The sequence below is a fragment of the Macrobrachium nipponense genome, chromosome 35 (genome assembly GCF_015104395.2).
Source record: "Macrobrachium nipponense isolate FS-2020 chromosome 35, ASM1510439v2, whole genome shotgun sequence".
Taxonomy (NCBI): Eukaryota; Metazoa; Arthropoda; class Malacostraca; order Decapoda; family Palaemonidae; genus Macrobrachium; species Macrobrachium nipponense.
In genome coordinates this window covers 33,406,925-33,428,913 of record NC_061096.1, presented here as the reverse complement: position 1 = coordinate 33,428,913, position 21,989 = coordinate 33,406,925, and the positions used below count along the sequence as shown (strand labels likewise).

The 21,989-nt window shown below is 38.7% G+C and overlaps 1 protein-coding gene across 1 annotated transcript in view; it reads right to left on the bottom strand.

The window, feature by feature from the left end:
• LOC135208568 (ran-binding protein 9-like) overlaps window positions 1-21,989 on the bottom strand; it is a 116,146-nt gene that overhangs the window by 44,664 nt on the left and 49,493 nt on the right. Inside the window, exons 5-6 of the mRNA XM_064240896.1 lie at window positions 16,554-16,738; window positions 16,233-16,345 (exon numbers count right to left, since the gene is read on the bottom strand). Coding sequence (XP_064096966.1) covers window positions 16,233-16,345; window positions 16,554-16,738 — 298 coding nt within the window. The remainder of the gene's footprint in view (window positions 1-16,232; window positions 16,346-16,553; window positions 16,739-21,989) is intronic.

The window sequence follows — 21,989 nt, the reverse complement described above, 5'->3', positions numbered from 1 at the left end:
TATAACAAAATAGTGGGACAATTAATACCATATGTTCACTAATAGCTATTATTTTCAAAACAAACATTCCGTAAAACGCAAAAAATATATGTACATGACAATCAAAATATAACAATGTTTTGCAGTTCAACTTGTGAATTTTAACAATAAGCATGACTATATAATATATTTCTCCATATCGATCTTGAAGTTGAAGAGTCGTAAAATTTTGAGGATGGTCCGGGAAAAGGATTTGTACTTCGTGATTACGTATCGCTACAACACCATGTGGTATTTTCATACCACTATATTGATGACGCATCGCTATGACACACTGGTATTTTTCATACCACTTTACATTAAAGTTAAAATGATCATATTATTGTTTTCAAGAAGAAATAATTATTATATAAAGAAAATTATTGAGTAATCTTTGCCGTCAGCAGTCAGAAAATCACGAACATGGTAACGTTCAAAGCTAGTGCCATCCACGGCATATGTCTATAAATAGAACAGAAGCAAAGGGCAGTCATTGGATAACAGATCTCCATGGCTACCAACCAACCAATCAGGTGTTAGCTATACTACTCTTGAATTTCTTAGAATGAACGTTTACACACGCGAAGCTAACGATGATGTGTGTGTTTTGCATACAATACATAGTTTTAGTTTTTATTAGTGTAAGTATTTTACTGATTACATGAAGAATAGAATGATTCCTTCTCATTACTTTGAATGCAAAATGGTTTGAGGATTCTTCCGCAAAAAGAAAAGAAAAAAAATTTTCTTTAGAAGATGATACCTATTTACTAACGCAGTTGACATAGCTTCAAAACAAAATTCAGCTCTTTAATCTCTGGAAAAATGTTAATCTTTCTGTCTGCTGGTCACACTCTTTATATCCCTGGCGACTAACAACAAAATTTGTTTGTTTGTTTTATCTTCCAAGATGTAGGTATTTATTACCTGTAGGTACAGCACATTTTTTAACAGTATGCCCATACACACACACACACACACACACATATACAGTTGCGCGTGTGCTAATACCTATTGGTTTCAGAGACTCAATTTAACACTACAGTATAGTTGAGAGGGGAGAGAGATGGTTCATCTCTCTATCTCTCGAGGAATGTCAAGATTTGTTCCCTGCTCTTTGTAAATTTCGTCCATGCGACAGACAGCAACAAAATTCATTTTTTTTTTTTTTTCCAGATATGAATTACCCGTACTGCACATTTTTAACAAGCATGAACACACTGCAATATACTCTCTCTCTCTCTCTCTCTCTCTCTCTCTCTCTCTCTCTCTCTCTCTCTCTAAGAAAAGATACCGTCAACTCAATTTATCAGTATCTTTTCCTGATAGACAGAGAGTAAATATTTAGGACTCCAAGGCTTGGCATATGTCAATTATTTTATTATCTTGGGATTTTTGGTTAATCTTTGGATTTTCCATGGTCAACTCTTGGGATTAGTAAGAAAAATGTGATTATTTGAGTAGCAGAAGCTGCAGCGCACACCCAAATGAATCGGGTAAGCCTAGCATGCCAAACAATAGTATTTACAAAATGAGCTGAGCTCTCTGGCTGACTGTTTTGGTCCTCCCACGTGTTTGATCGCATATCTGCCAAATTTATAACATCAGAGTAAACCTCCTCTCTCTCTCTCTCTCAAAATAATAGATAGGAAACAATGACTGAATATTGCTTGAATGCGATATATATGGCAAAGTTTTGGCCTGACTGAAGTTTGACACCGACTTACAAGTTATTCCTGGTCATCTCACAGCCATGGATAGACATCAACTTTACAGCTGAGAAAGGGCAATCGTATACAAAATAATTTGGTATGGAAAATGCAAAATGCGGGCCTATGTTGTCCCATAAAAAAAGCTCTCGCTCGGACAGCTGAGGATTTAGGAGAGAGAGAGAGAGCAGGGCCGAATAGGAAGGAGATTAAAGTACCTGGGAATGAAAACCCCTTATAATCTTATAATTATAGCCTCGGGGTTTGTCTCAAGGACATTCAAAGGTCTGTCAAACACAGGCAGTTGTTGTTTTTGTAAAATTAGCAAAGGGCAGATCTTTAAAAGCCACACCAGAGAGCTCGCCACGGTGACAAGACTATACCTTCCATATGAAGATGAAATTATCAAAGATCTGGAAGATGACGAATATGACTGCCTCGATGGCGAAGAATTCAGAGCAGTATTTGATGATACGGACACGGAGAGCAACTTTGGAGGATTTTAGTTTACTAATTTTATGCATTTTTTTTTATTTTAATAAATTTTCACTTAACTGCGTATCCTAAAATAAAAATAATAGTTCAAGTAACAAATGTTTCTTTTACCGAGTAAAACAAAGAGTAAAAATTCCTTCGGTATTGTGCCTTAATCAACTGATTTGGAAATTATAGATGGTTAGTCTAGAACAGTTAAACATGCTGTATAAACCAAAATAATGCAAATGGCGCACGATCGCTCTTTTGTATTTTAAAATACAATAGTAATATGAGAATGCATACAATATTATTGGATATAGTGAAGTACAAGTAAAGCACATAACTTTTTAAAAGATCTACTGTTTTCCTCCGGTAGTAACTATCGCAATCTGCCGATTTGGGAAAGCATAAACGGTACGCTAATTTTATACCGCGTGTATGATGCGACCCCTTTAAAATTAGCTTCAAAATTAGGTTTCAAAAGTCGCATAATATGCGAGTATATACGGTACTATTTTCAAATATTAATATTAATTTATACAGCAATAATATCAATTCATTAAAGAAAATACATGAAGAAATCCCAGTCTTCTTTCAAGTCTAACTCCAGGTACTAAAACTGTCAGATATATGTATCAAGTTAAGTGACAGAAGGGGGAAGGAGCTGTTTTGTTGCTCCCATCAAGTGCTCATGAAATTCCCCCGGCTCTCTCTCTCTCTCTCTCTCTCTCTCTCTCTCATCATCTCGCTCTCTCTCTCTCCTCTCTCTCTCTCTCTCTCTCTCTCTCATTTACAGAGACTCGAGATGTTTTATAGTACTTGTACTATTTGTTTTTTAATACTTTAAAATAATAATAATAATAATAATAATAATAATAATAATAATAATAATAATAATAATAATAATAACAACAATAACTAATTACAAAATTCATATTATGTGATAGTACTTTAAAGAAATACAATCCTAATCTATCCATGTCACTTTTAATTAAGGTTAACTCTCCTCTCGTCTCTCTCCTCTTCTCGTGCGTCTCTCTTTTACTCTCTCTCATCTCTCTCTCTCTCTCTTTTGCCACACAAGATAATGTGTCATAGTGGTAACTCACTCCCTCTCTTTCGCTCTCTCTCTCTCTCTCTTCTTTGCCACACCAGATAATGTGTCAAGTGGGTTGGTACTCATCCCTCTCTTCGCTGGAAGAGTTATAAGTATTTTTTGAGAGAACAGAGAGAGATAAACTCTCTCTCTCTCTCTCTCTTCTCTCTCTCTCTCTCTCTCTCTCTCGCTCTCTCTCTCTCTCTCTCTCTACTCTCTCTAAACCGAGATGAAAGAATTTTTATGGTAGTATGTAAAATGTTTATTGATAATTTAAGTTAAAAATAATAATAATAATAATAATAATAATAATAATAATAATAATAAATATAATAATAATAATAATAATAATGATAAAACTGTAATTACAAAATTCATAATGGTAGTATTTTAACCCTCTTACGCCGAAGCGTAAAAAAAAAATTGTCTCCCGTGTGCCGGAGGTGTTTCAGAGTGAGCGCAGAAGCGGAAAAAATATTTTTTTCAAAAAATCACAGCGCGCTTAGTTTTCAAGATTAAGAGTTCATTTTGGGCTCCTTTTTTTGTCATTGGCTGAAGTTTAGTATGCAACCATCAGAAAGGAAAAAAATTATCATTATCATATATAAATAATGCGATATATGATAGCGCAAAAACTAAATTTCATATATAATTGTATTCAAATCACGCTGTGCGCAAAACGGTTAAAGGTAACAAGTTACTTTGTTTTTCGTTGTAATGTACACTAAATTGCGATCATTTTGGTATATAACACATTGTAAACCAATAAAAGCAACACAGAGAAAATATTATCACAAAATAATGCATGAATTCGTAACGCACGGACGTAAACAAATATTTTTTTCAAAAATACACCATAAATCCAAATATTGTCCTAGAGACTTCCAATTTCTTTCAAAATGAAGACAAATGATTGAATATTACTATACTGTAAGAGTATTAGCTTACAATAGCAGTTTTCGACCATATCTGACGAGTTAAATTTGACCAAATGTCGAATTTTTTTATATATATATTTTTTATATGCAATTATTTCGAAAATAAGAAAAGCTACAACCTTCAAATATTTTTCGTTTTATTCTGCATGAAATTGCGCACATTTTCATATATAAAACTCTATGAAATGCTATTATGAAATGGAGCAAATATTCCGAGAATGGTACGTACGCATTTCGGAGATTTGTGGCGGAGAATCTTCGCGCGGAGGGAAGGAAAGATTTTTTTTTAAATTCACTATAAATCTAAATATTTTGCCAGAGACTTCAAATTTGTTTCAAGATGAAGATAAATGACTGAATATTACTAGACTGTAAGAGTTTTAGCTTACAATTGTGTTTTTCGACCATTTCGGTAGAGTCAAAGTTGACCGAACGTGTTTTTTTTTTATTTATCGTGATTCATATGCAAATATTTCAAAAATGAGAAAAGCTACAACCTTCAATTATTTGTTGTTGTATTCTACATTAAATTGCGCACATTTTTATATATAAAACTTTATGTAACGGCTAATTTAAAATGGTGTAAACATTACCACAATCGCACGTATGATTTTTTCGGAAGTTACCGCGCGGACGCAAAGAAAGTTATTTTTTCATAAATTCACCATAAATCGAAATATTGTGCTAGAGACTTCCAATTTGTTGCAAAATGAAGGTAAATGCTTGAATATTACTAGAATATAAGCGTTTTAGCTTACAATTGCGTTTTACGACCATTTCGGTAGAGTCAAAGTTGACCGAAGGTTGAAATTTTGGCAATTATCGTTATTTATATGAAAATATCTCAAAACTGATAAAAGCTACAACCATGGGTTGTTTTTAATTGTATTGTGCATGAAATTGCGCACATTTCCATATATAAACTTTATATAACGGCTAATTTTAAAATGGTGCAAACATTACCACAATCGCATGTATGATTTTCTTCGGAAGAGTTACCGCGCGGACATAAGGAAAAAGTTTTTTCATAAATTCACCATAAATCGAAATATTGTGCTAGAGACTTCCAATTAGTTGCAAAATTAAGGTAAATGATTGAATATTACTAAAATATAAGAGTTTTAGCTTACAATTGTGTTTTTCGACCATTTCGGTAGAGTCAAAATTGACCTAAGGTTGAAATTTTGGCAATTATTGTTATTTATATGAAAATATCTCAAAACTGATAAAAGCTACAATCATGAATATTTTATTGTTGTATTCTACATAAAAATGCGCACATTTTCATATATAATACTTCATGTAACGGCTAATTTACAATGGTACAAAAATTATGTCAAAGTGACGAAATAATTTCCGAGATGTGTCACAGATACTTTTTAGTGCAGCAAGAAAGAAATTTGCGCTTGCGCGCCTGCGTAACGATTGTAAACAAAACACCTTGATCCGTGAACTCCCAGCATCCCCCAAGGCGCGTGATTCAAAAGTTTTAGGCTGGTAGGCCTATAAGTATTTTTCCGCGAATTTTAAAAAAAAACTTTTGTAAGTCGACGTAAAATACGTCCAGTCAGCACACGGGAGACAAAACATGTCAACGTAAAATACGTCCAGTCGGCACACGGGAGACAAAAAATGTCAACGTAAAATACGTCCAGTCAGCGTAAGAGGCTTAAAGAGATGAAAATGACCTTTCCATTTCACTTGTAAGGATAACTCCTCTTTCTTACTGAGATGAGAGAATTTTTTATGGTAGATGCACGTGTTTATTTTATTTTCAAATAATAATAATAATAATAGAAGTAGTAATAATACGATAACTAATTTCAAATGAAAATTCTTCCCTTCGTCTTTTCCTGTATCAATTTCAATACCTCAACTCCAGTGACGCTCGGAGCTGGGAAAGTAACAATGCCATACAATGGTCAACGAATCTAATGGTGTTATGTAATCTCTCTCTCTCTCTCTCTCTCTCTCTCTCTCTCTCTCTCTCTCTCTCTCTCTCTCTCTCTCTCTCTCTTCACAAGATACTTGTCATAGTGGTAACTCTGTCTCTCTTGGCTGCAAGTGTTATAAGTACGTATCCTTTAAGGATACTAATGTTTAGGATTACTTTGAAATTATATTAATACAATCTCTAAGATTAATACAGTAATATGATAATAATTTAAGGTAAATTTGATGAAGGATGTTACATAAGGTATACATTTGGTGTTTCTATTTCTTCCTTCTTTTATCTCTCTCGCTCTCAGCAAAAGAATTGATAGACAGACAAACATAATTGCACAGTCCTCTCTTTCTCTCTTCTCTGGAGAAATATATGTATTTATGGGAGGGGAAAAAATTTGCCTATACAGGATCGTTCATTTCAATCTATTGAAATCGTAAGGGAGTTTATGCTCTCGCTCTCCTCTCTCTCTCTCTCCTCATCTCTCTCTCTCTCTCTCTCTCTCTCTCTCTCTCTCTCTCTCTCTCTCTCTCTCTCTCTCTCTCTCTGCTATTGGCTGTTTAATATATTTCTAATGGTAAAATGTTTAAGATGACTTTAAAATTATATTAATAATACCAATTCAATGGTATATTTGATGTAGGATAATACTTTAAGTAGACATTTGGTATTTGTGATTTCATATACAATTGTTTCCATTGTAAAAAGAAAATGGATGTCTCAAATAGTAGCAGTATGAAAGAAAACGCGCATACTGAATACTTATGGGGGGACTGAATTATTTTCACATACTTAACTAAGTCATGCAGTACGTATATAGTATGTATTTATGTATAACCATAAAATGTAAGATTTACTTTAAAACAGTATTAATAATATTTCAAAGATTAATATGAACCATAATAGGATATTTTATGTATATTTGATGAAGGATGGTCTCTTTAGGGATACTTTGGTGTTTGCATGTTCAGGATAGGAGTTTATGAGCATTTTTAGAGGGGGGTTCCAAACATTCGCGGATTCTAACTATTCGCAGGGGGGTTTGGTACGCATCCCCCGCGAATACGGGGGGACCACTGTATAATACGAAGTGAACACACCTACAAAAACAATCAACAATTTGTAAGTGAAAACTTAGAAGAAGAGGAAGGAAAAAAAAAAAAAACAGCCAAAGCTTGACTATCTTAACCAGATTAATTTCCTTACAAAACCCAAATTTCTGCCCACTTCACACTACTACCGAAAAGGATAAAAGTCTTAGGTTTTACTGAATGAAAACCCTAGCCCTAAAACCTTCTTGGTCACTGGAGTTAATAGAAGAGTAAATCAAATATGACAAACTCTCTTAGAACAGGTAATTAATGATATTTAGATTTATGAAAACATAAATACTACTGTATATTTGCCAGTATAAGACAACCTTTAAATCCTTAATTCACTCCTAAAAATTAGGGGTGGTCTTATACTACCATTCTAAAAATCGACCCTTGAATTCTAAGTGTTTATAAGTAGGCTAGCCTCTTGGTGCAATAACCACTTACATGAAAAGGTTCACTTTATAATATAAACTGATAATATAGTAAAATCATTATTACCTTATATATATATATATGTTATTTGAGAAATAATTCCATATCAAAGAAATCAGCTTTTATGTATGCGAGCCCAGCTGAGAAAATGTAAACATCGAGTATGGTTGCACTTGTAGAAACACTTGTCTCTCAGTAATCTTTCAGATATTTTAATGGTATTGTAATTACAGTAACAACAACATTTAGGATAACATCATTTTCATTGTGTAATAAAAATGATATTGTTATAATACAATAAAGTTTCATACATACTTACCTGGCAGATATATACATAGCTAAGACTCCGTCGTCCCCGACAGAAATTCAAATTTCGCGGCACACGCTGCAGGTAGGTCAGGTGATCTACCGTCCTGCCCTGGGTGGCAGGATTAGGAACCATTCCCGTTTTCTATTCATATTTTTTCTCTTCCACCTGTCTCCTGCGGGGAGGCTGGGTGGGCCATTAATCGTATATATCTGCCAGGTAAGTATGTATGAAACTTTATTGTATTATAACAATATCATTTTCATACAACCAACTTACCTGTCAGATATATACATAGCTGATTGACACCCTTTGGTGGAGGGTAAGAGACAGCTAACATGGAATAGACAGGTAAACAACATATGTTGTAGGTATAAATAAACCTTGGTTCCTATCTGATAGGTGGTAGACTTCGTGGCTGTTGCCCGGTAGTCTGCATCACCTCAAGGACTTTAGCGAGATATGTGATCTATGGCTAAAGAGTTCTTGTGGGTCTGCCGATGGGGGTTATGAACCGCTTACTCGGCAGAGCCTGAAAGGACTTTGTCAATGGGTACTGGACCACTTCTATGACAATACACCTTATGAAGGAGCGCAACACCGATCCCGATCACCTGATCCTAACACGAGGGTTCGCGCTCAAATTGAAAAGAGTTATCCCCACACTCCTTTCAAAAACACCAATAATTTCACTAAGTTAAATAACTTTAACTCAAGTTAAGGATCAGTGTCGGCTCCTTATCCCAGTAACGTATCCGCAGAAACGTATAAACCAAAAGAGAAGGATCTCTCGTAGGTTAACTTGACATCCTTTGTGTAATGAGAAGTCAACACAGAGTTGCCTCTACCGTACAACACAGCTAATATGTCTTAAATGACATATTGTTATGTAAAGAACAAGAATTTGCAAAAGAGCTCACTTCCTGCGCTTTTAATTCTCAGCTGTTTGAAGGAATCAAGTCACTTATGAAGTGCTTAGGAGATCTCCATGTTTCAAAGAAGACCAGGGCTTTCTTGAAATGGATCTCTCCCGTCTGAAGCCTGAAGCCTGGCAGGAACCTCGCGCCTGGCTGGTGCTTCGCTCTTGGTTGGAGCCTAGCGCTTGTCTGGTACCTTTCGCTTGACTGGCGCCTCGCATCTGGTTGACGCCTCGCGCCTTAGCTGGAGATTTGCGCCTAGAGCCTGGCTTGAGCCTGGCTGGCGCCTCGCGGCCTGGCTGGCGTCTCGCCGCCTGGTTTGGGCGGCCTTTTGTGCCCTGCCTGGCGCCTCGCCTGGCTGGCGCCTTGCGCCTGCCTGGAGCTTCGCGGCTGGCTGGTACCTCGCGCCTGCCTGGCGCCTCGCTCCTGCCTGGCGCCTCGCGCTTGGTTGGCTCCTCCCCACTTGCCGGAGCTTCGAGCTTGGTAGAGTCTCGAGGATGTCTGGCAATGTCCACATCGGACACTCTTATCCATCCTATACATTCGCATCTAGCGCATCTGTGTCAGGTTGTAGGCCCAGTCTTTCTCCTCATCAGACAATGACAGTGTTCTTGGGGCTGTCTGCCTCTGGCGTTTTTTACGCCTGTTTTAGCATAAGGCTCCTGGTTGGCGCTACATTGTCCGAAAGTCCTGAACATCCACAATAGTAAATCACAAGACTGGAGAAGGGTGGAAGAAATTCTTCCACTTTGACCTTTGGCCTCTCCGGCAAGGGGAGGTGATTGTAGTCAGTACATCCAGTATATCGATAGGATATCTAACAGTATGAGAGATAAGAGTCTTCCTCCGAGGAGGATCCTTCTTGAGTACTTCCCTTGCTCACGAGATCTCTTCTTACCTGTTGAAGGGCCTTCTCGTTGCAGAATCTTCCCTATCCTTGTCCGAAGGAAGGGAAGAAGCTTGGCAGTTGAAGGAGACTCCGAGCTGAAATTGGGAGTACTCCTGATTTCTAGCTCTTTATTGTATCCCTCTGAACACCTTCTGGGAAGCATTTCGAGCCGTCATCGCATTCCAAAGACTCTGTAGGCAAACGTTTTAACCCTTCTACTGTAGATGAAAACGTAAGTACCCTGCCTGGACAACGAAACCTCTATCTGAAAACATTGAATCAGGAATAGGGGGTTTTAGTTCTTTTTCCAGACATATTATGCTGGCAAGAACCCATTGCCTAATCTCCATAGAATCTGATGCGAGATTCCAATGCTCAAAAAATTCACTTGTCTTCTTGATCGTTTGGGACCAAGAGAAACAAAGAATTCCCTCATAAAAATTTCACAAAGAAGTTTGATGAGGAGCAGTTCCATCTTGTCGGAACATAGAATCTGTGGCCACAAAAAAAGATCCCATTATAAGTACATGATATCCTACTCTTGTCATATTGAGGTATCGTATAAGATCCCGAAGATCTTAATCCTCTGCTATCTCCAATCCCTTTATAGAGACAGAGTATAGCCTTTTACTGCGTCCTTTGATAGCAGATATATACAAAGGTGATTCTTCCCTCTGAAAGGGAAGAAAAAACCGCTATGTGGTTCACAGAGGTATCGGAAGAGGACAGTTTCCTCATTCCCTCTAGCACGATCTGCAGCAATTCTATATCTTGTCCATGACTATTGTCATTTACCTTGAAAAATCCTCTCATTCATGTCCACTTCTGGTCAGTCTGCACGCAGACAGACTCAGAGTGGAGAGGTTGTTAAGGTCCATTTATAATAGATGCTGATAGCATATTCAGACAGTCTTGGAAAAGACTTCAAAAACATGCTGTGAGAAGAACGTGACCTCTGTGAATCCTACCTCTCTAAGGCCAAAATGAGGCATAAAGTATTATCTTCTCTTTCTTTGACGCCCTTTATCTTAAATTCTGCAAATAATTTATATTTAGGGGAAAAAAGACTAAAGTTTATTCCCCTTTCTAAAAAAAAATAAAGATGGCGTATATTGCTACCTCTCTTGGTTCGAGGAAAAGGAAGCAGTCTATAGGATGCCTGTTCGTCTTCTACCTTACTAAGAGATCTATGAAGAAGACTTTCCGCAGTTTCTCACAACTCTTTCCAATAAATGTTAAAAATGTTAACAGTTATTATCGTCGATCGAGAAGGTTCTCTTTGTTAACGCGAACAGGAGCGAAAAAAGAGATTCTCGATGCTCTTTGCGATATGAAAGAGTTGTGGAATTGGCCTAAGTGATTAAATGGGTAACGAAATCAGGAACAAATCTTGCTGTTACCGAGCCTGGTGTCCGAGAGGCTACTGGACTCTTAGGTTAATAACTCGCTAAAACGAGAAAATCTTGGATGGTGCTCTTGGCTCACTGCGCCAGGTTGGCGCTTCTAGCGCTATGTGCCAGGCTGGCGCAACTTGCGCCAGACTGGCGCTTCCTTCTAATTCTTTTTAGGTTATGTGCCAGAACACCTGTGCCTTTATGGTACCCGACATCCTTTCACATGTTAATTCCGTTCTTAGTGGGAAAAAACTTTATATACGTAGTATAGTCCATTCAGGGAAACAAGTTTTGCCACAAAGAGAATGTTTCCCATCCGACTCATCCATCTTCTGAGCAGGTACTCTAATAAGCTATGCTTTCGTAAGCCTGAGAGCATTATATAATATAATGTTCTGCTGCGATAGAATCCTTTAATAATGTTACCAACGGTAAACAGCATTGAAAGGTTGTACTATCTCTCTTATTGAAAGCTTCTTAGCAAAAGGCATACAATATTTTATTTATGTTAGCTTAACTATCCCCTCAATCTGAGGTTAAGACCGCGATTGTAGGGGAGAGATACGGATAGTTATTCCATCACGCAGGAGAGAGAGATAAACCCAACCGCTCATGGTACTGCGTTGGTCTCAGGCTCTCAGCGAAAGCAGTCTCCGTTAGCCGTCTGGCCTTACTCTTCCAGAGTTGCCAGCTACTGCCTTTAATAAAGGAATCTTATAAAATTATTATCGAACTTCAGGAATTTCTTATTAAAGCATATTTAAGCGAAACAAGACTTCGATAAATCTAGAAGCTAAGTAGGTGTTGTCTTAACAATCCCTTTAAGCGTAGTCCTTCCTAGGAAAGTCGTAGAAGGATACTGGTAATTGAGTTGCACAGCAAAGAAGTAACTACGGTATGTGTTTATGATTTGACCGTATCGTATTCTCATCCAGCAGATACTCTACTACCTTCTACTATCTTCGTTCTTTTCGTTAATAGAACGATAGAAAGAGTATATATATATCCTTAAGGAAGGAAGTTAATCCAGGAACTCTTTAAATCTTCGTGATTTCCTCATAAATTGCAGAAGAGACAGAATTCCTGTTCATCACTAGGGTTTACGGAAGGAAGTAGATATTTCCTATCCGCCATCATACCCAAACGTCGATGAGATTCTTATTAAGAAAAACTCCCAAAGCTCTTGCCTCCTCAAAACGAGGGAAGAGCATGGATGAAGGAGAGAGTCCGCATTGAGAGGAACTGCCTAACACAGGAGTCTTCTGAATAATGAAAAGGGGCTTCTCTTAGTATCAGAATCCTTCTGACAAAAGCAACGGCCGCCTGTGCGACATCTTGCACATTTGCCAGGGGAAAGTTGCTCAAGTTAAAAACTCAAAGAGGAGTCTCGCGACTGACCTCTCTCTCAAATGAAGATTTTGGAATATTCTGACGCCTGGCGTCTGGATAGTTCCGCGCGCCTGGAATGTTCCGCACGCTAGAAAGGAGACTCGCTCCTGGAACGTTCCGCTTGCGTGGAATGGTCCCGTGCGCCCTGATAGTTCCGAGCGCCTCTAGTCTTGTTATACGAGCCTCTTGCCAGTAAACGTTCAATGGAAGCATCCTTCTGATTGCCACTCTATTATAAGGCTGCTCAGTCTAGCCGTCTGTTTTCTCTTTGAAGGCGCCTTGCGCCAAGAAAAAAGTTCTGGAACGCGGCTCGCGCTCAGTTGCTGGAACGCGGCTCGCGTTTATCTGTATGAACGAGGCTCGCGCTAGTCTGTTGGAACGCGGCTCGCGCTAGTCTGTTGGAACGCGGCTCGCGCTAGTCTGTTGGAACGCGGCTCGCTGCTGGCTGTTGGAATGTGGCTCGCGCTAGCTTGCTGGCTGGATCTCAGCCTCTCGCTCAGTGTTCTCTTAGTTTTCAGAGAACGAGCCAGATCGTCCGAACTCCAAACACGTACATTCTTCATCTTTTCGGATGTAAGATGAAGAAACGGAAGAAGAGACGCACTTTTTAAAGGATGCCTTTCCAATGGCTATCCCTGGCAGTCTGGGACGTTTTACAGATCCTGCCGAGGGAACACCCGATCGGTGGGGATTCTCCATAACCTCCGTAAGGCTTTCGACTTTCCTTCTCCTCTGGGCTTGTGAGCTTGGAAGAGGTCTAGGCCTGAGAGCGAGACAGAGCCGATCGGACGCACCCTCTACTAATTAGGACGCCTTTCCAATGGCGAACTTGGCAGTCTGGGACGTTCTACAGATCCTGCCGAGGGGACGCCTGATCGGTGGGGATTCTCCATAACCTCCGTAAGGCTTTCGACTTTCCTTCTCCTCTGGGTATGTGAGCTTGGAAGAGGTCTAGACCTGGGAGCGAAACAGAGCCGATCAGAAACGCACCCTCCACTGCACTGTGAACACTAAAATCACTTCTTACCTTTCAATAGCTCGTTTTTTGAGCTACATTCCTTTGTCTTCAAATTGCAATATGAATTTGAAGATTCTGTGAAGTAAGAAGGAGATGAGGATACAACACTACTAGTATTGTTAATGCTCTAACTGCTCTTTAGTACGAGAGCTATAAAAACTTCTAAAGGAAGCGTAACTAATTCTATTCCTGACTTCCTCAAGAAGGAAGTTAGCTCAATCAATTCTAACATTTACTACACGTTATTATGAATAAATATTAAAATTTTCCTTCTTGCAAACTATGTGAGTGTCTACCGAAAAGTTCGGTAGTTACACGAAAACAATTCTTCGAAATTTTTGAAGCTGAAGTTATTAAAACAAATTAATATGCGTATGCCGAACCAAAGATCCAGTACTTCCCTGCAAAAGATAGCCCAGAAGATCGATGGCGATGAAATCCAAAAATCAAGTCAGGAGGAACTGCAAACGTTGTTTACATTCCAAGCGACAGAAAAAATATGAATAGAAAATGGGAATGGTTCCTAATCCTGCCACCCAGGGCAGGACGGTAGATCACCTGACCTACCTGCAGCGTGTGCCGTGAAATTTGAATTTCTGTCGGGGACGACGGAGTCTTAGCTATGTATATATCTGACAGGTAAGTTGATTGTATGAAAACTCATTATCATTTTGGGGAAATAATACAATTTTGGATTACATAAAACTGTTTTGAACAATTCAGTCACATGAAGGATATGTAATTATGTACGATAATTATCGTACATTAGACTAACCAGTTCGACTCCATCTCTTTATCCCATTTTGTAATTAAATAAGTTAAAAAAGTAAAAGAGAATGACAAAAGCATCGTTAGTAATGCTATATGTAGTCGTTGCGTAAATGCATACAGCCATAACTAACCAAATGAAAATCAGCTGTTTTGCTATGAACAACCGAATCGGATAACAACTGCTGTTTTGCTTGTATTTTAACCATCGTACGGTAGTCGTCTTTGTTACAAATAATGTTCGACAAAAAAAAACTTATATAAGGCAGTCCTCGGGTTAAGACGGGTTCGGGTTACGACATTCCGAGGTTAAGGCGCTTCACAATTATATTCATCAAACATTATTTCCAGGGTTACGATGCATGTTCCACGGTTACAAAACCTACAATGCTCATCAGGCAGGTGAAATATGACACCAAAGATGCAAAATAATCAATATTTGAAGGTTTTTTTGATGAAAAATGCAACAAGAATGCAGTTTACATAGTTTTCAATGGACCCAAAGCATTAAAAGTAAGGTTTTCTTAGGATTTTTTACAATGTTCTGGCTTGCAACGATTTTCTGCTTACAATGCGTCTCAAGAACGGAACCCCTGTCGTAACCAGGGGACTGCCTTTATTTACATTACAGTATACTGTATACCCTTATTCACTATGGAGATATGACTGGCAAGGAAATATACCAACTGCTAAATATAAGCTGCAAAATGTAGCTGAAGCTGAGAATATAATGGTCAAGCCTCTAATGAATATAAATTATATGCATCAGCAACATGGATGAAACTCCCCTAAACTTTGTTGTGCCACCAAACTTGACAATAAATAAAATTGGAATGAAAAATATTATAATCAAAACTACTGGGCATGAAAGAACACATTTAATTGTTGTTTTAATGCGTATGAGACAAAACTTTCCCCATGGTTATCTTGACAAAACTTTCTCCCATGGTTATCTTTAAACAGAAATTGATGCCTAAGCAAAAATTTCCAAATAGTATCATTGTCCATGTTCACGAAAACATAAACAATGCAAATGGCACACGATCGCTATATTTATATTTTATGAAACAATAGTAACATGAGAATACTGTACGTCCAGCATTATTGGACACAGGGTAGTAAAACACAACTTTTTAAAAGATCCATGGAAAAGATGCATATTTGTTACATTTGTATATTACTATACTAATATGCGAATACTATGTATGCTAATTTTTTCTCTCATGTATGATGCAATCCCCTAAAATTAGCTTCAAAACTAGGTCTTCAAAAGTCACAAGAGTATATACGGTAATGAAAAGCTAACCTATACACAGATGGTTTTGTAATTTAGCGGTCGTCTTATACTGAAGATAAATTTGTGAAAATTTGCCATAATTTTTTTACCCAGTCTTCTCTAATGGCTGTATCATACAAGGAAATACACAATATTACCTCAGGCTATCCTGCTAAAAGGTAAGTCACCTAGAGTAACTACAAAAATCAACTAAAGAAAAAAAAAGTAAGGCCAATGCTTATTTCTGGGTTACACAATTTAATCTTGGTTCTGTAAACCAAGGTTTAACTGCACCAACAAATATTTGTAGGAGCAATATCTTAAGGCTTTAAAAAGGCAAACACTTCTTTTTGGGTTATAATGCTTAATCTGTAAACCAAGGATTTATGGGAAATATACAGACATTTGTGTGGACAAACCATGGTTGTATAAACAGTACTTTAGTAACAGGAATTCTTCAACTAACCTACTGATTAAATATTTATTGTACAACAAAAAGTAAATCATATTCAATAACTTACATCAAATATCTGCTCATCTTTGTTAAGCAATTAATACTTACTTTGCCTATTTTTTATAGAGGTTATTTCCTCATCAAAATCTTGACTAGTGGACCTGGCAAAAGCTTCCGCTGTAGCACAATACCCATGGTGGACGAGATATGTTGAAACCATTCTGTAAAAATAATAATAGCCACTCTGAAATATTAATGCATATAAACATCTCTCCCGAGTAAACTCTGTGAGCGATAAGTACCACAGAATTTAACATTGTGAAAAACGACAAACAGGCTCTTTGCTTTTAAGACAGAAACTTCAGTCCAACCAATAAGTAACATAAATACCAATTTAGTAGATGACCTAATTTTGTAGAGTGCATTTACCTGTGGAGTGTTGTTTGCCACTGTCCATATGTATCTGGGACGGGGAAATTCTGGATTGTCATCCGTACTCTACTCTGTAGCTCCCGCATCATTTCTCCAATATCAAAGACAAAAGGTGCCTGGCCAAAGTTAGCATCAACAACTTCTCCAGGTGTTTGTAATCCTACTGTTGGGTACAACTCTGACTGTAAAAGCAAGGGATTCACTTCATAGTAAAAGGAAAACTAATCAAGAGTCTGAATTGTTGTCTGTTTTTTATGTAGACATTCAATTCAGAGGAGGCTTGTTATAAAAAGTGAATAACATTCGAAAATCATCCAAATAAACAGCTCCAGTGTTCCCCCCATATTTGCTGGAGATGCATACTAGACGACCCCCATGAATAGCGAGAATCCGCAAATAGTTGAAACCCCAATAAAAATGCTAAAAATGACAAATTTTCCAAGACCATTTGTATTTTTCATAGTTACAAACCTGAGGTCTTAACAATAGGATAATTTCTAGCGCCTAGCTGGATCTGGTTAAAAAACAGATGAAAGCAAGGAATCTTGTGATACCTGGTAACACAAGCATAGATCGGGTGAAGAATGGTTTAAGACCATTCAGCTACGACAACGCGTCAGTCTTTTCTTTGACCTCCTGGGCGAGAGTCGGGTTAACCTCTCTTGGCCTTTACCCGGTTCACTGCCTGTTTCGCTTATGTTTATGTGTGTGTGTGTTTGGCTGATATGGCTGCTTCTGCTCCTTCTCGGCCTCATCAACGCGTGCCCCAGAATTCCAGGTTTTCAGTGTTCTTGTTTTTTGGCTTCGGCAGCAACTGACCCCCACATCACATGCAGTAGGTGCCGTTCTAATTTTTGTACTGTAACAAATCCTTGCATGGAATGCTGGGCATGGCCTAAAGAGCAGTGGAAGTCGCTTTATAGCAAGAGAGAACATCGGAGGGTTTCGACTCTTCCTTCATGGGAAGGTTTATTTGCCTCTTCCCGATGCTTCGTCTCCTGCAGTATTCAACCCCCATAGTAACGTTGTCCCCGCATCTCCTTCCTTTTCTTTCATAGATTCATCGCTGGAAGTATCGGGAGGCCACCAGACTGATGTTTGTAATGTTGCCACTTCTTCTTCGGGAGTTAATTTGATTCCCGAGGAGGAGGCTTTTTCATCATTCTCCTTTCTTCTGGAGTCGGAGGCATCCAAAATGGCGGCAATTTGGAAGACGCTCAGGCTAGGGGGTATCCCGTCGTTGAAGGGATTGCTTGCACACTATTTGGAGGCTCACTAACTGCCCCCCTCTCCTCAGGCTGGCCAGGCCATCCCCCCTCCTCCCGGCCTCATCTTCGTGGGTAGCCATGGTCAGCCATCATGTATTGCTCCGCCAGTGACTGTTGCTGCTTCTTCAAATCGGAGGGAAGCTGTGGCGTCAGCCCCATTGATGATGTCACGGGATCCGTTGTTGTGTACTCCTCCGCCAGTGGAATCTGATTCCCCTTCACACCAAGGGGAAGCCATGATGTCATCACCACTTGTGATGACACTCCCATCGATGACATCACTCCTAGTCATCATCTGAGCACTGCCTCTCTCAGTCGTGACATCATCTCTGCTGCCCAGTTTGCTACATCTCCCTTCCACGTCATTGGAGCCTTCTCTTGCAGATCAGTCTGAGGTTATAAGCCAGGCAGTGCTTAAGAGGTTGGACTCTGTTTTGTATGATAAGTTGGCTGCCTTGTCGGTTGGGAGGATTGGAAGGAAATGTGTGCTTCGTCCCTGCCTCCAGCGAATTGAATTGAATTGAATTGAATATAGGATTTAGGCATTAAGCCAAGCACTGGGGCATCAAAGGCCATTCAGCGCTATATAACAAAATTCATTCAATCATAATATCTGTATACTCACACCATTTAGTACCATTTTAACCTTTAATATCAATCGCAACACTTTCATACAATAAAATCTAGATGTGAAATAAATATGGATTAAAAGGGTAAAATAAATAAATAAATTTAATAAAATCAATTATAGCTCGTAATATAACCCATACTTTGTATAAATTTTCTCAAGTTCAGGGTATTACAGTTTTCCCCCAGTATATCTCTCAAAGGTTTGTCCTGGAGTAAATGTGTCCTCCTCTGAAGATTAAAAACAGGACAATCAACTAAAATATGCTTAACATCCATTGTCACTTGACAGGTATTACAGTGAGGGGCCTGTCTCCCTTCCCCACTCTTCATTAAATAATTGTGCGTTGCATGTGTATGGCCAATACGCAGCCTAGGTAAAATAATGGTATCCCTCCTACTTGTAGCATTACAAGATGACCATTTATCCACCAATGGGTGGATGTGTTTCAATTTTGTATTGGTGGTCAGTTCAGACCATCGAGCCTGCCACTTATTTTTACAGTAAAGATGAATCTCACTTTTAAGATCTTTGTAAGGAATACTAAAGGGGGATGGATTACTTAGCCCTGAAGCTTCCTTTGCTGCCTTATCTACTTGTTCATTTCCATCCACCCCAACATGGGCAGGGACCCAACAGAAGTGAACACTGATACTCTTCCTAGATTGCAGAAGTACTAACCAGTCCTGCACCTCTTGTACTAGATGATGGCCTGGCATAATTTGTTTTTAATGAGAGTAAAACACTATTGGAATCCGTAAAAATTGTATAAAAACTATTTTGGTGGCCATTTTTAAAAATATGTTGGACTGCGAGAATTATTGCGTACAGCTCAGCAGTAAATACTGAACAAGAGGATGGGAGTTTCCTTCTAATAACAGTATCCCCCATCATAGCTGCACTTCCAACTCCTGCAGCCGATTTGGAGCCATCTGTAAAAACATGTTTCCCATGATGTTGAGCAGCATGATTTAAAAACTCACTTTTCATTACCCTACTAGGTAAGGTCCCTTTTTCCCTCCTGCCGTAAAACATACTTTAACAGGTGGATTACACCAAGGGGGAGACTTGGGATATCCCACCTCTGCTATCTGTGCTGTTAACAAGCCTACTTCTCTAGCATCATTTTTCAGCTGTACTTCCAAAGGCTTGGGCACTCTGGATCTGTTAGGAGCCCGATCTAAAGGCGCCCTAAATATTTATAGTTAGGATTGTTTCTCACCGCAAGGGACCTAGCTAAATACCTCAAACTCAACTCCTCTCTGCGAATGGAAAGGGGAGGTATGCCAGAATCCACATAGAGACTGTCAATGGGAGATGTTCTGTAAGCACCTGTGCAGAATGCGAAGCCCAGCATTGTGAACAATATCAAGTTTTCCAAGTAAAGTCTTTGCAGCTGACCCATATATTTGGCATGCATAGTCTAACTTGCTCAGACACAAAGATGTATAAATTCTAAGCAAAGTTGTTCTATCAGCACCCCAATCATAATGCGATACAACTTTCAGAATGTTCAGTGACTTCTTAACCCTGATAGATAGGTCATTTATATGGGGACCAAATGTCATTTTCTTGTCGAAAATGACTCCAAGAAACTTGATATTATCCTCATAAGGCAAAATACAATCATTTAAGAAAAGGGTGGGGATCTCTTCCCTTTTACGAGTACGAGTAAAGCGAATGGCTTTGGTCTTCTGAGGTGAAAACATGAATCCACGAGAATTTGCCCATGCGGATGCAGCATTTATTGCAATTTGAAGATTTTGGCATGCTTGTAGTGCAGATGATCCACTACAGTAAATTGCAAAGTCATCGACAAAGTTAGTGATCCTTGTATGCCAGGAGGTATGTGACTCATGAGACTATTAATAGCAACAGCAAATAAGGTCACACTCAATACGCTGCCTTGGGGGACACCTTCTTCTTGCATGTAGGATGAAGATAGTTTTTTTTTTTCTGACCTACTCTCACTTTAATTGAGCGGTTTGATAAAAATTCTTCAATAAAAGAGAACATATGTCCTCCTATACCCCACGAGGCCAATTGCTTTAAAATACCACCCCTCCAGGTCGTGTCATATGCTTTTTCGAGGTCAAAAAAGACACCCACCACCTGGTTTTGGTTAGAAAAGGCATTTGAAATTTCCCTTGCTAAACATCAGCAAAGGGTCTGAAGTACTTCTGGTTCTTCCTAAAACCAAAACCAAACTGCCTGTTAGATAAAAGATTTTTTGATTCTAGATACCACACAAGTCTGTTGTTGATCATTCTCTCAAATAATTTGCATATGCAACTGGTCAAGGATATGGCCTATAACTAGATGGCAGTTCTGGGTCTTTACCAGACTTGTGGCCTGGAATTACAATTGATGTATGCCAGGAATCAGGAGATGTATGGGGAGCCCATAGTCCATTAAAGGTTTCTAATAAAAATTCCTTGGTATCCACTGGAAGATGTGATATCATTTCATACCGGATGCCATCCTCACCTGGGGCAGTTAAAGAAGAGCTAGAGATAGCATTTTGCATCTCCTCCATACTAAAAGGCAGGTTAAAAGCTTCAGTATTTGAAGAAGCAGGAGGAACAACAAGATGTTGATGCTCTAATTTGTTGAAATGCTGGGGAATAGTTGTCAGCACTTGATACATGGGCAAAGTGCTTTGCAAGAACCTCTGCTACATCTTTGGGGTCAGATATATATCTATTATTTTCCCTTAATATTGGTAGAGGCTTAGGGACGAATTTGCCTTGAAGTTTTCTAATCTTGTCCCATATTTCCTTTGAAGGAGTTTTGGTATTAATATTAGATATATATTTCTTCCAAGATGCTCTCTTTTGCTTTTTTAAAAGTTCTTTTTTTGTTTAGCACAGGCTCTGAGGTACGCTATTCTATCTGCTACATAGTTTGTTCTCAAGTATCTTCTGAAGCAAGTTCGGGTCACTTTTCTTGCGTTGGCACATTCTTTACTCCACCAAGGAACTACAGGGCGATGAGGTAAACCGCATGTTTTAGGTATAAACTTGCTAGCATTATCATCAATAATATTTTCAAGATGTTGATAGGCATGCACTGGAGATGTAAATTCATCATACTCTTTATCAGTGTGTGAACACTTTTCATAAGCTGCCCAGTCTGCCTCGTCTATCTTCCATTTTGGTGGACACTGAGAAGGAAGATTATGGACATATTTTAACATTATTGGCCAATGGTCACTGCCATGTAGGTTCCTGTTCATTTCTGACCAAAGGTAGTCCAAATCGAATGGATGAGGAACAGATTGACAAATCAATGGCTGATGTAGAGTTGTGGAATACATCATACCTAGTTGGAGAACCATCATTCATTAGTATTACATCATTGTTGTCGATTAATTCTTCAACAAGATTACCCCATCTATCGCATACATTTCCACCCCATAAATAGTATGCTTTGCATTAAAATCACCCATCAAAATAAAAGGGGCAGGAAGCTGATTGAGTCAGGTCTTGGAGGTCAGAAAGGCTAAGCCGTTCTTGGATTCCCAGCATGATCTAAGAG